This window comes from Pogona vitticeps, chromosome 14 (genome assembly GCF_051106095.1).
Source record: "Pogona vitticeps strain Pit_001003342236 chromosome 14, PviZW2.1, whole genome shotgun sequence".
Classification (NCBI taxonomy): Eukaryota; Metazoa; Chordata; class Lepidosauria; order Squamata; family Agamidae; genus Pogona; species Pogona vitticeps.
Window position 1 is genome coordinate 8,747,964 of NC_135796.1, and position 12,933 is coordinate 8,760,896.

General features: G+C 43.4%; 2 protein-coding genes and 1 non-coding gene across 5 annotated transcripts in view; 2 read left to right on the top strand and 1 right to left on the bottom strand.

Annotated features, from left to right (window-relative positions):
* Positions 1 to 219: 219 nt before the first annotated feature.
* On the top strand, positions 220 to 7,734 carry LOC110070886 (vacuolar protein sorting-associated protein 29). Of its 2 annotated transcripts, none has more exons than XM_072983439.2 (4): positions 220 to 528; positions 3,154 to 3,345; positions 4,532 to 4,767; positions 7,551 to 7,734. In XM_072983439.2, exons 1-4 carry the CDS (start codon positions 526 to 528, stop codon positions 7,588 to 7,590), a joined length of 471 nt encoding a protein of 156 aa, XP_072839540.1. In that variant the 5' UTR covers positions 220 to 525; the 3' UTR covers positions 7,591 to 7,734. The 2 variants fall into 2 exon arrangements, with proteins under 2 accessions (XP_072839540.1, XP_020634272.1); XM_020778613.3 differs by lacking the exon at positions 7,551 to 7,734 and adding an exon at positions 5,496 to 5,774.
* On the top strand, positions 6,921 to 7,002 carry TRNAS-UGA (transfer RNA serine (anticodon UGA)). Its single transcript has one exon. It is a non-coding gene; the product is annotated as a tRNA-Ser (tRNA).
* Positions 7,735 to 10,340: 2,606 nt separating the features above from the next.
* LOC110070887 (acyl-CoA dehydrogenase family member 11) overlaps positions 10,341 to 12,933 on the bottom strand; it is an 83,227-nt gene continuing 80,634 nt past the window's right edge. For both annotated transcript variants that reach the window (XM_072983423.2, XM_072983424.2), the window contains exons 12-14: positions 12,728 to 12,899; positions 11,063 to 11,129; positions 10,341 to 10,667 (exon numbers count right to left, since the gene is read on the bottom strand). In XM_072983423.2, coding sequence (XP_072839524.2) covers positions 10,541 to 10,667; positions 11,063 to 11,129; positions 12,728 to 12,899 — 366 coding nt within the window. In that variant the 3' untranslated portion in view covers positions 10,341 to 10,540. The remainder of the gene's footprint in view (positions 10,668 to 11,062; positions 11,130 to 12,727; positions 12,900 to 12,933) is intronic.

Genomic DNA, 12,933 nt, shown 5'->3' on the forward strand with positions numbered 1-12,933 from the left:
TTCAAGCTCTGTCCAAGTGTAGCCACTGAGTTCTACAGCCTGATTTTGTCAAGGCTGCCTTGGAAGCAGCTCTCATTCAGCTCAAGGGCTTTTACTCACCGGTGGGTTGGGATAAGACTGCCGCTGTGTTGCATGATCCAATCTACTTCTCTCTGGAGAAACACTGGGATTAAATTCAGTGGAGGGCAATTTCAGACTGAGTACAGGGTTTGCCTTGCCTTAGTTTTTAGATCACATTCTGAAGCTCAGACCTGCCAAAGCCTGGCCTCCTTTTTTAAAAAAAACGAGCTATGCATAAGACCTTTCAGGACTGGGATGCTGAACTTTAAAATGCAAGAGGACTGCAAAGGTGTAAGGTGAGGGCTAGGGCGACAGCTTCAGCTGTGCACTGCACATGTGCAAGGAGCTGCCCAAGCCTACTAAGGTTGACCCTTGGCAGCTGCTGTGAACTCTTCCTGGGGGTGGTTCTCTGTGTTTGCTTTCCTGCTTGCAAGAGAAGTCTGAAAGAAGCAGAACTGAGGCAGGATGGTAAGCAGGGCGTCCTTTTTGCATGGGGCTGTGAAAGGGTTGCTAGTCTATTCAGCGGTTCATTTCCTTTCTGGGAGAAAGACTGAGTGTCTCTTGGTGGTCACTAGTGTGCTGGGATTCCAGCCAGCACATAATCCAGAGGTGCTGTCATGCCTTGGAATCTGATTTCCCTCTTGAATTTTTGCTGTCTCCAATATGCAGCTATTATATCTAGGGGTGCTCTGAGCATATGCAGAGTGTTTCTCTCACAGAGGAAACTGTTATCAGCTCACTAAGGCCAAGATTCACACATTGTACTGAAGCTTCTTTGGCAGAACTCCGGAAAGCTTAGGTTTTAGACTACCCATCTCAGAACTGGCATGGCCACTGGGCAATTCTGCAGAATAGCATGTCCACCCTCCCCCTTTTGCCGGTGCATGCAATTCTTACCTACAGACAGAAGAGTTCTGTCCTCTGAAGATGCTGGCCATAGAGACTGGTGAAACGTTAGGAAGAAAAACCTCCAGAACTTAGCCAAACAGCCAAAAAAAAAAAAAAACCCCAAAAAAACCCCCCTATAACAACCAAACAATTATTATCTAGAACTTTAATCTGGAAGTTTCAGCTCCTACCCATTCCAAGGAACAGACATGCACTCTGAATATGCCCAGAGGAACACACCATTGATTCATGCATTTCAGTATCCTGTGGAGTTTTATCTAGTTATCTCATGCTACTTGGAAGACTGGGACAGGTTTTTCTTAAGAGGGCAATGTAAATACTGGCAGGAAACCTGGCAGTTGCCCAGGTATCCATACAAATGTGTGTGCATTTTTATAGCATGGACACCTATACATGAAAAGGGGAAGAAAGAGGTGGATGCAAAATCTCTTACATCAAGTCCTTTTCTTGGAAGCTAACAAATGTTTACAAAGCTGGGGTGGTGGAGAAGATAAAGGGATTAGCAGAACAATGGCCTACAGACAATGGGAATTGTTTTTTTGTTGTTGGACCTGTTGCAAAATAAATTTCGATTACCTTCTGCTTTGAGACTGGTCAGAACAGACTATTATCTTTGTGAAAAGTAAAGGGAAAGGCATGTCACTGTGAAAAGTTAACCACTTATTTCTAATGCAGGCAATTATTAGAAATGATTATGTAAGGATTTTGACCCATTTTAATGCATTGCCTGCATTAGGAATGGGTCAAAAAAACCTTACATAAACCAAAGAGGGAAAAGTGAAGTGGTTCACTTTTCTTCCCTTTGTTTTTATTGGTTTCTACAGAACAAATTGTATTTCAGCCCTGTATTACTTTTAGAGTCTTCCTCATGAGCGACAATGAAATATTAAATATATATATTAATATGTAACTAAAATTTTAAACTCATCAAAATGCAAGTGAAGTATGACGACTTTCCCAATACTGTAATTGTCTGAGAAATTTTAAGAAACAATTACATATTAATCAAGGGATACAACACTTAAAATCCCAAACATGGATGAATCAAACAGAGATGGAATCTACACACTTATATAATGAGAAGAGGAGATGTTTTCCTTCCATCCGAGTCAAGAGCATCAGACAAAAAGGAAAGGCTGGAATCTCAGGCTGAAGGCTTTTCTTGAAGCCAAAACCCTTCCTTTGATGGACTGCTGTAGCCCTAGTTGTGTTCTGTATATGATGTATTCCACGAGCCATTAAGGGAATGCAGTAGCACCCGCCATCCCATCATAACTTTCAACATGCAAGGGACAGTGGGAAGAGGGGTGTCCCTTGCTGACAATCTCCGCCCAGGCACAGTGGAAAAAGCACTCAATATAGTCATCCAGTTCTTTGTTCTAACCCTCTGGAGGAGTCCAACCTGAATTCTTATTTCTGTAGTGCTGGGACAAAGGTGGTTGTGGGTTGGTATATTATTCCTCCTCATGTTGTTGGTACATCTCCTCCTCAAGTTTTGAGGCACAGCTTGTGTGTCATTCATCCTGGTTATTGTTAAGGTTGTGGAGATATTCATTGAGTTGCAGTTTACAGAAAAAGGCTTCCAGCTCACCACAGAGTTGTATCATCTGTACAGGTTTGGTGGGACAAAAGGACAGTCCCCATGAGAGGACTGACGCTTCTCTTTGGCTCAGTGTGTGGTTGAATAGATTTGTGATGTTATTGTGTGAGGCTTTACTGTTCCTGCTGTGGTTCAAATATTTATGTAGTAGATTAGACCATTTTTTCAGGGAAATAAATTAGAAGGAGAGGCTCTAAATCTTCTCCACATAACCCCATTTTTACATGCTCTAGTTCATGTTAAGAGATTATGTAGGCACAAGGGTTGGAAGATACTGTAAAAGAGCACAATCTCAGTCAATTCCTGCCAGTCTCCTGGTTGTCGGCAACCTTAAGAAGTTTACTTGATGCTTTACATTTCATGATCCTTTTATCCAGTTTAGTTAATTGTTATGTGTCTGTTTTATTATATAGGAAAACATTTAGTTCTCTTTTTAAAAAATTATTGATTATACAATTATCTTTTAAAAATACTAATGAATTAAATTAGATCACTGGGAGCAGTCATTCAGTTGGGTTTTTTTTTTACATCTATAAGCTAAAAGTTAATCTTTTCTTTTCATCCTCTCCCGGGGCTCCCCTAAGTTGGTTCTGGTATTAGGAGACCTTCACATCCCACATCGATGCAACAGCCTCCCGGCCAAATTCAAAAAGCTCCTGGTTCCAGGGAAGATCCAACACATCCTGTGCACTGGGAATCTCTGTGTCAGGGAGAGCTACGAGTACCTGAGGACACTGGCCGGGGATGTTCATGTGGTCAGAGGGGACTTTGATGAGGTAGGGAGATGTTTTTCTAAGATGGGGTGGGCAAAGTGTGGCTTCTCACACACACACAAAAAATCTGTTTCCAGAGACTTCTAGGAAGTAGGATTCTCTGGCCTGAATAGCCATCTTTTTTTTTAAAAACTAGAACTAAGAGCCTGTCCAGACTGGCCATTTTGGTGCAAGCTGGATTGGGCTGGATGAGTTCGAGGAGTGAAGCAATGTGCCATTTGGTAAGCTCCTCCCGTCTGAACTACACTTTGGTTCCCACTGTCAATTAAACACTTCCCCTGATCCTCTGTGGAGGATAAGAGGAAGTAAATTATTTTTAGCATAGCCGAGATCATTGCTGAAAAAATGCACTGCTTCTGTTAAATTAAGAAAATGTTTTTCTTTGTCTGTCTGTCGAGAAACTGCTCACAGTTGTGGAGGTGCCTTTGAGGTGGGTGGATAGGAGAGGAGGAGGTTCAGCTTTCGTTTTTGCCTCAGCAGGTTATAAATAGACATGCACTGCAGACATCCTGTCAAGGAAAGACACTTGGCAATTTGCAGAGAGGGAGGGAGAGAAGAGTGAAAGCCATGGGCAGGTCCTTGATCTACAATAAACAGAAAGGCAAAGAAAAACATGTTTTAATTTAACAGGAGTGATACATTGCTTCAACAACTATCTAGCAGGTGTAGAAAAATAATATTTCCTGAGCCTGCGCAGACAACGAGGGAATGTGTTCAATTTTTGATATGCTAAAGTGGCTCACAAGTGGCTTCAGGGTACTGGAAACTGACACTAGAACGAACTGCAGGGCTATAGTCCATTTTCAAGCAACCAAAATCACTCAGAACAGATTTTACTGGAGCCTTCCAATATTAAAATAGTAAAACTCCCTGACAGGGGTTCAAAATAATGTGGGATAGCTCTTAAAGGGAAAGGATGGATTGATCTAAAAAGAAGCATATATGAAAGCTATAAGCCGGTCTGATTCAAACCATATCAACAGCAATCCATACATCGATCAATACGCCAGTGTGGGCAGCCTCTAACTAATATTATGACTATTTGTGCAAGTCTGGGTTCATGGTTGTAGAAAATGTGGCAGATGTGTAACCTGAATAATCCATAGCTCCTGCCTTAAGGGAAGGGGCTCCTTATGTGTAATACCTCTGACGTAGATAACAGTTAACAGCTAGCTCTTTTCTTCTCCAGGGCCTGAATTACCCACAACAGAAAATTGTGACTGTTGGGCAGTTTAGAATTGGTCTGATCCACGGCCATCAAGTTATTCCCTGGGGTGATCTGGCCAGCTTGGCAATTCTGCGGCGGCAGCTGGATGTGGACATCCTAATTTCAGGGCATACACACAAATTTGAGGCACTGGAATATGAAAAGAAGTTCTATATCAACCCAGGCTCAGCCACAGGTGCTTATAATGCATTGGAAAGGTGAGTTCAATGGTCTTTGTCAAGTATGTGTCACAGGATCAAACCAGATCTTCCATTACTGGATTTTAGAACAGGTACACTTTCTCAAGTGGCGAAAGCCATGGTTGTCATAGCACATACTTTTCATTATCCCCATATCTTGCATTCAGCATACAGTACTTTGTTTTGTGATTGCGCATTGCAAAGTAAATATGGGCACAATTGGTCCTTAATACATGGGCTCATGTTGTATTGTCAAGGCACTTATTTCTGAGGAAAATCCTGTTTCAGGAGGGGAAGCTGAGCAAATTAATATCTCCCATAACTTGTAGCTTGACCCTTAAAAGAAAACTGGATTTCTTTGTTCATTTTTGAATACATGTATAAAGTGTCAATGTGAGGAAAACATGTTCGGGAAAGCGCATTAAAGGCAAAATTTAAATGTCTGAGGTCAAATGAATGCTGCTGTTCCTTCAAGTAACCATAAGGGTTGTACGAACAGGTATAAGAGAGAGTAAGCTATTTGTTTTGAGGCTATGTCCTTGTTTTAATTTGTCTTATATTAAAAAAATTAATTGTAAGTTGTTTGTGCTTGAAAAATGAAGAAACTTAAATGCTTGAGCCAACTGTTCTACAAATTGAATTGAATGAAATTCTCACCCACCTATCCTAACTGATGGACTGATGATCAATTATTTTGAATAATGTTTCCGTTGTCCTAATAGAAATGTTATGGTTTTTCCCTTTAGAAATATTATTCCTTCATTTGTTCTGATGGATATCCAGTCCTCCACAGTTGTAACTTATGTCTATCAACTCATTGAAGATGATGTGAAGGTGGAAAGGATTGAATATAAGAAGTCTTAAAATCAAGCTGTTTCTCATTGAATACTTTTTGACCAGATAAATTTAATGTAAAACATATAGTGATACTTTACAGAGCCAGTTTTTAATGATGCAGCTCTTGTAGATGTCCAGGAACGTTTGGGCTGAAAATCATGAGAAGAATAAAAGTCTTGACAAATAAATTGCATGGTAATATTTTTTTAACTATAACATGGGAATATGTAAAACTTAGTGGTGTCTAGTGGAGACGAATAAAGACTATATTAAGAGTTCAGATTTCAATTTGGAATAATATTTATGTATGTTTGGAGAATATGATGCTTGCTCCTCTGGAAGCAAAGCTCAAGGCCAGTATACTAGAATAATTTTTGATGGACCCCTTTAAAGGACTCTCTATTGTGACCCATTGTGTATGCCAGAAAACCAGAATAAGAGAGTTAAATTTTTGGTCACCCGGCTACAATTTCTATCTCAGTGACCTCTGGCTGTATGAGCTGGTGCTGGAATTGCACCAACAAATTGCACCAGTAAGGTAGGCAGCTAAAAGCAGAAGGTGGCTGATCATTTCACACACTCATCATCCTCTGCTGTCTCAGCCCTTGTTGGTGTCCATCTCATGAGAGCGCACCGTGAAACTCTCCTGTGCCATGAATGGTGGACTCGGGATTGAAGGATGTGAGGAAAAAACTTGCTTTAACAAAAATAATCAAGGAATACTCTGGCAAAGGGCGCTGAGTGATACACCTTTTTTTAAAAAGTCCATTTGTGAAGGTGGAATATTCTTAATGGATCGTTCTGAGATTAAATACCCTTGTGATCACAGGCATCAAGACGGTGAGAGCTGATTCCCCTCAGGGCAGACAGAGCACAGACCCTCCACCTCCACAACCATAAATTGCCATAAATATGGGCAAACGTCTGAGGAAACGTTGAGAAGGTTGCTACGGCGGGGGAGGCGGGAGGCAAGTTGATGATACATCACCACCTCTCTCAGACTGAAGAACTGTGAGGGGAAAAAGTAATTCTAGTTCTACTCTGTTGGGAAGAAAGAATAATTCGTGAGAAAGCGTCAAGCCATTTAGAAAAGGGAGAGGGAGCGAAAGAGAGCAGCGGTTTTCACACGGGGCTTCTCACGGGGACTGCGGGAGAATTTCCCTCAGGGCGAAGCTGCTTTCTGTGCGAGCCCGCCATTAGCCGGCTATGATTGGAGAACAAGAGACGTCCTGTTTTCTAATTGGATGTTCTATCTATGAATGGCAGCGAAAGGGAACGTCAGAAACCACTTCCTGCTTGGCTAAATGCTTCTGTTTGTGCGCTTACTGCGTGTAGCAGCGATGGCCGAGTGGTTAAGGCGTTGGACTTGAAATCCAATGGGGTCTCCCCGCGCAGGTTCGAACCCTGCTCGCTGCGAAAATGCGGTGGTTCAGCTTTTTTTTTTTTTTTTTTTGGGGGGGGGGTGTTCCTCAGGCTTCTAATTTGCGAGAGACCGATTGTAAACGGCTTGCGAGTGACACGAAACAGCGTTGAAATGGAATGAACGCTTTTATTGTGCGGCTCACTTCCACCCACACAGGCGACCTGCGTGTCCCTATCGCCGTTTCATTTTTTATTTTCAAAGAACAGTCACCTGAGGGTACTCCGGAAAAAGGAAATGGGAAACCACTTCTGGGTCCTCCGTACCTAGAAAGCTCTGAAATGGTTGCCATACGTCAGAACTGACTTGAAGGCTTGCTTGCTTATTAATCAATCAATCAGTCAGTCAGTCAGTCAGTCAGTCAGTCGTCGTCGTCGTCGTCGTCGTCGTCGTCATCATCATCATCATCATCATCATCATCATTATGATTATTATTATTATTATTATTATTATTATTATTATTATTATTATTATTATTATTATTATTATTATTATTATTATTATTATTATTATTCCTCTCTTTCCTAGCTGTATATATTCCCAGGCCACCATTCAGCTATTTACGAGGAGGGGAAACAAACTGAAAAGTGGGTTGGATTTTTATACCATAATATGCATTCAACACTAGAAGGAAGAATTTCATTGGCTTTCTGAAAATTTGCAAATCATCACTTCAGTCCTACTTTGGCCCTAAGAGGAAAAGATCAGCCCATAGGACAAAGAAAAGAAAGAAGAGCGGATTCCTCAGCGGTCTGAACTGCCATGTCTGTCATTTCCAGTCCACACAGCGCAGGAATAGGCCGCGTCGTCTTCCGCCAGGGCCCTGGAGATGGTCATGGACATTGTCTTCCCTGACTGAGGCCCCGAAAAACGGGTGGGGATGCCCGAGGGTCTGGTGGTGGTGGCGGCGTAAATCAACTAACGCAGGGAAGCTCCCCCTCCTTTTTGGATCCACAGCAGGTCGTTCCTGTCAGTAATGGCCCCACGGCTGTATCTGCAAGACAGGGTGACGCTCCCTCATGGGGCCACCAACTCCGAGTCCTTCGGGGTCTGTAGCTGCTGGCCGCTGGGACCTCAAAATAAAAAACAGTGAAGCGAATTGCTTATTAATCTCACTTGCGGAGGGACGAAATCTTTGTAAGGCTTTGTAAGATCATATCCCTTGATGGATTTTTTTTTTTGGGTCTCACCAGCAAAGGCAAAGATTGTGGAGAGAAGGAGAGACCAAACCATCATAGGGAAACCCGGTAATCCTCCTTGACCAAAGGGATCTGTGGCTAGGATCCTCTGAGGCTCTCTTTAAAATCTTCCAACCACGTCATGCAAATCCGTTTTGTGTTTCACTCGGTGTTTGGGCAGGAAAAAGCCTCAAGAGTATCCAAGGAGGAGGAGTAACAGCTGTCCTTTGGATCATGGTCAAGACACTTCGGTAGAAGGATGTGAGAAGGGCTGAAGCCCAAAGCCTGTTTATTAGTTACATGTCTAAAAATAATATTTAGGAACAAGAGTGACAACAAAAGCGGACTTTTGAGAAACAAGCTTTCGCCTGTTCAGTTGTCAACTTGCATTCATTCCAGTAGGCTAAGGAGTCTCCTTAGTACTAAGGTGCAGGATTTCTATGACATGTCGTGTTTTTTCTGCAGCCTGTGTTTGAACTTCTAAGTGGGTTTGGACATGTTTATGAGTAATCTGGTGAGACAGGCCAGATTACTCAGAAACCTGTTTCAGCTTGCTTATGGGTTCAAATATAGGTTGCAGAGAAAGTGTGAAATGTCGTAGAAATCCACACACACATTATCATATGAATTTGTTACACAGATTAAACCTGATTTCCCCCCCTCCACTTCCACTTTTTCTTTGGTGTGGTGTCCTTTTTTCCCTGTGAGCTTGAGGTCAAGTACTGCTTTACCTTTTTTTAATTAAAAGGCAAGCCAATCTGAGAGTGCCTCTACAACTATAGAGCAGGTCACAAGTGAATGAGGAAGCCAAAGAGTCCATTTCTGTACAACATACATATAAAATATGTTCCCAGCTCTTAAACAACAATTAGCTTAATCCAATATGGATCCCTTTTTAGGGTTCGGCCACTGCACATCTCCTCTGGCACTTTGAGGATCCTCTGGAGGAAAGAGAGAAAAAGTCAGGCTCGTTGTGGTCACGGCTTCAAAAAGCTGTGTTTTGGATGACAAATTTTTCTGAGCTCGGTGGGTCTTCATGTTTGAGGTGGGGGTGGAATGCTGGTATCTTGTGCATTCTTAAAGAAGGTAGGGTGGGTACAGTGGTTTTTCAAAGAGTATACAATAGCTCAGTGATCCCCAACCTTGGGCCTCCAGATGTTCTTGGACCTCAACTCCCAGAAATCCTGGCCAGCAGAGGTGGTGGTGAAGGCTTCTGGGAGTTGTAGTCTAAGAAGATCTGGAGGCCCAAGGTTGGGGACCACAGCAATAGCTAATGTAGAGCGAAAGGAAACGAGGTGCTGATGAGGGAGAGGAGGCGGCAACAGCAGAGCGTGTGCTAAAGCGCAGAAAGGCTTTGGTGCTTTAGAAGAGCTAAAGTGCAGACATAAGGCTCTGTTGTCAATCATGTGCATCTTAAATCGTGAAAAAAAGGTACCTGGTTTACATTGATTGGACTGTGTGCTACAGTCCTTCGAAAGCCCAAACCTGAACGGAATCAGGGCTCTTTGGGCATCTCGGCAATGACCACAAAACAGAGCAAAGAGACCATGGCATGCATGGGGAGGAGTGGCACTGTCCACAGTTTAAAGCTGGCATCGCTACAGATTATTGTTGTGTGTATCAAGGCAGCAGGGTCCAGAGACTCAAAGAGAGGCAAGGCAGGAACAACCAACCAGGCAAGGTAGGAATAATGCCACAGCATGGCCAGAGACCTTTGTTGCTGAGGCAAGTTCTGGGAGGGAGAACCTCTCCTTGAATAGGCCTTCCCTCCAGGCCTCCAGGTGAGCCTCCTGAGAGGCCCAGCAGGTGCTACACAGGCAAGGGCCTGATCCTGCAAACACCAGGCCAGTCCTGGGTCAGGTTGGCCCTGATCCTGCAGCTTCCAGAGAGGTGCGGGCCAGATCCTGGCAGATAGCTCCGTGGTTTTGGTACCTGGCTTCAGAGCCAGAGGTTGGGAGTTTAATGCCAAGCTGGCTCTCCTGTCACTGCAGCAACCTGTCTGACCTTGGGCAAACTGTGTGGACACCTCCCTCATTGCAAATTTGAAATATAACCATGTATAAGTATGGGGATCTAGCAATTATATATAGCCCATGAATTTCATATGTATAGCAAAAGTCCACACAAGAAGAAATGCTCTCCACAGCTGCACAGTCTGAGGATCATGTCTCTTTATTCCATACCTGGAAAACCCTGGAAAGAGTCACCATAAATCAGAATTGACTTGCTGTCACATGATTAAATTCTTATAATAAGCAATCAGTTAGTATTCGGCAGAAAAGAATCAGAGGTGTATACATTCCATTTGTTTCTGCAACCCAGCACATAGCCCTTCGTTTGTACTCTTGATGCTTCGTTACAGTTTTCCTCTCACAAATGGGTATCCACCAAAAACCAAAGCATGATCCAGCGAAGCTGCCGCAGGGCTGTAAGAGCCGTCCTTGTCTTCTCTGTCCACAAGGCAAAGGTCTTGTTGACACCACCTGTGGAAGGTTCAAGAAAAGTGTGTCTCGTTTATACTGAAACTTTCAGATTGAGATTAAAGTGTTGCACTATGTCAGCATTCCTCTCACTCTGAACAATGTCAAAATGAACATTTCTTGTGAACTGATCAGAGATCAGAGGGCATGTGCCTGGTCACAGGTTCTGGAATATAGAGACCACAAATGTGTAAGATCTCCCTGGAGCACTAAAATGGCTCGTTTTGTGGATCTTATGTGACGTTTGTCCCAGGCAAGCTCTCCCTTCCCCCTCCCTCACAGAGCTGCCCTGCCTTCCAGCATCTCAGGACTGTCCTTGGAGCAACAGAAGTGTGTTTGCGTAGCCTCTGACAGCTCAGGCAGCCCTTTGTGGAGTGCAGCTTTGGCTTCTTTAATACCTCTGTGCAGTAAAGATGTCTGTGGCAGACGCTCTGGGCCTGGCAGCGTGTTCCAGTAAGAGAACTCCTACAAGACAAATACATTAGCCGTTAACACCGCTGAATGATCATCCTTGTTACCAGTTGACTGTGACAGGCAGAGGTTCTGGAAGTTTCCAATAAACATCTCTTGCCCTGCTTGGAGATGCCAGGGAATCAAACTTGGTCCTCTCTGTCTGCAGAGCAGGTGCTCTGCCATAAAGCTACGGCCCTCCCACCCTCCACACCTGAGACACCCAAGGTCTACTGGAGGAAGCCTGTTGTACTTGGTGGGCTCCCTATGTTTAGGAACAGTCCCTTTTCAGTCCTCTGGGGACCATACGTTATGGCATTCACATCATGTGGAAGGCAGATGAAATCTGTAATTGCCACCATTAGTAGTAATACAGTGGTGCCTCGCTTAACGACAAATCACCCTCGTTAAATGACAAAACCGCTTGACAATCGCAAAACGATGTTTTAATGGTAAAAATTCGATTTTTCACTAAATGACAATTCTGAAACAGCTGATTGGCGGCTCTAAAATGACCGCCCGCTGTGCAAAATGGCTCCTGGCTGTGTTTTTAGGACAGATTCCTCGCTTTACAGGCACCAAAAATGCCTGCCCTATGGAGGATCTTCGCTGGACGCTGAGGTATTTATCCCATTGGAACGCATTGAATTCAATGCATCTCAATAGGCTTTTTCATTTCGCTTGATGAGGATTTTGCTTAACAGCGATTTCAACGGAACGAATTATCCTAGTCAAGGCACCACTGTAATGAATATGATTGACATTTCTTGTCATGGACAGTCCTTCTCCAATCTGCATAGCAGGGTTGCTGGAAGAATTCGCATCTCTCTACTCTCTCCTTGCATAGTTCTTCTAAGCCAGAGAAAATCATTCTTACTCAGGGGTTAGTTGTACTAAGAATTCCTATAATGCCGAAGTCTTATTCGGAAGTTATTCCTAACCCAGAACTGAAAGCAAGGGCAGGTGCAGACTGTCTAGTCCCGTCTTTCATCTGCAGCTGCAGCAAGGTACCGTTTGTATCTGGACACACAAAAGCTTCAATACGTCTTCTGATCTTGTATGAAAAGTGGGTGAGTCTCCTGGATGCCACCTCATGCCTAGGAGGAAAGCTGTGGCCTTGCTCACCTGCTAAGGATAGCCACAAGGAGACATGACCAGGTAGCCTGCACAGCGTGGGAGAATGGTCCACTCCCTGCTCACGCACTACTCCAGCTGAGTAGTAATTTCAGACCAGGACTTCATTTACACTGAGAACAAAATTCCATTCTATGTCTACTCTCTTATCTTTATTTCCACCACAAGTGTTGGAAGCCAATCTCTGCCTCATGAATATCTTCCTCTTACACTTTCCAGACACTGCATCCTTTGCATCGTCCACCTTAAGACATCTTTCACATCTACCGGTGGAGAATCTTTTTTTGCTGTGTAGGTCCAATAACCCATTTGTTTTTTTTTTAATAATTGAAGAAAAGACTTCTAGGACAGGTTTTAATCAAAAGTTCATTGTGCAATACCTGAAGATGATAAGCTTCTTGGCAACTCATTGTAATTAGTTCTGCTTTCTTTTGTATTAACAAGTTAACAAAGGAATGCTATAATAGCTATTTCATTACCTCCATAGATCCGTGCGAGGGTGTAGGCAAAGTCTCTTGCTGACAACTGCATCCCTTCTTCCCCCCTTAATCCCATCTCCTGTGTGAAGAGTCTGAGTTTGTGGAGCGCTTTCTGCACAATTTGCACAGAAGGTTCTAGTTCAGGGGCACCAAGAGCGACCTCCAGCTTGGCCTGCAAAGAAACCAACTATAAGACAAACTGAGTA

What these genes read in the sequence shown, in the direction of transcription:
- LOC110070886 (XM_020778613.3), top strand. An exon ending in TCAGAGGGGACTTTGATGAG is followed by an intron (nt 3,346 to 4,531) that starts GTAGGGAGATGT and finishes TTTCTTCTCCAG; the next exon opens with GGCCTGAATTACCCACAACA. An exon ending in GCTTATAATGCATTGGAAAG is followed by an intron (nt 4,768 to 5,495) that starts GTGAGTTCAATG and finishes TTTTCCCTTTAG; the next exon opens with AAATATTATTCCTTCATTTG.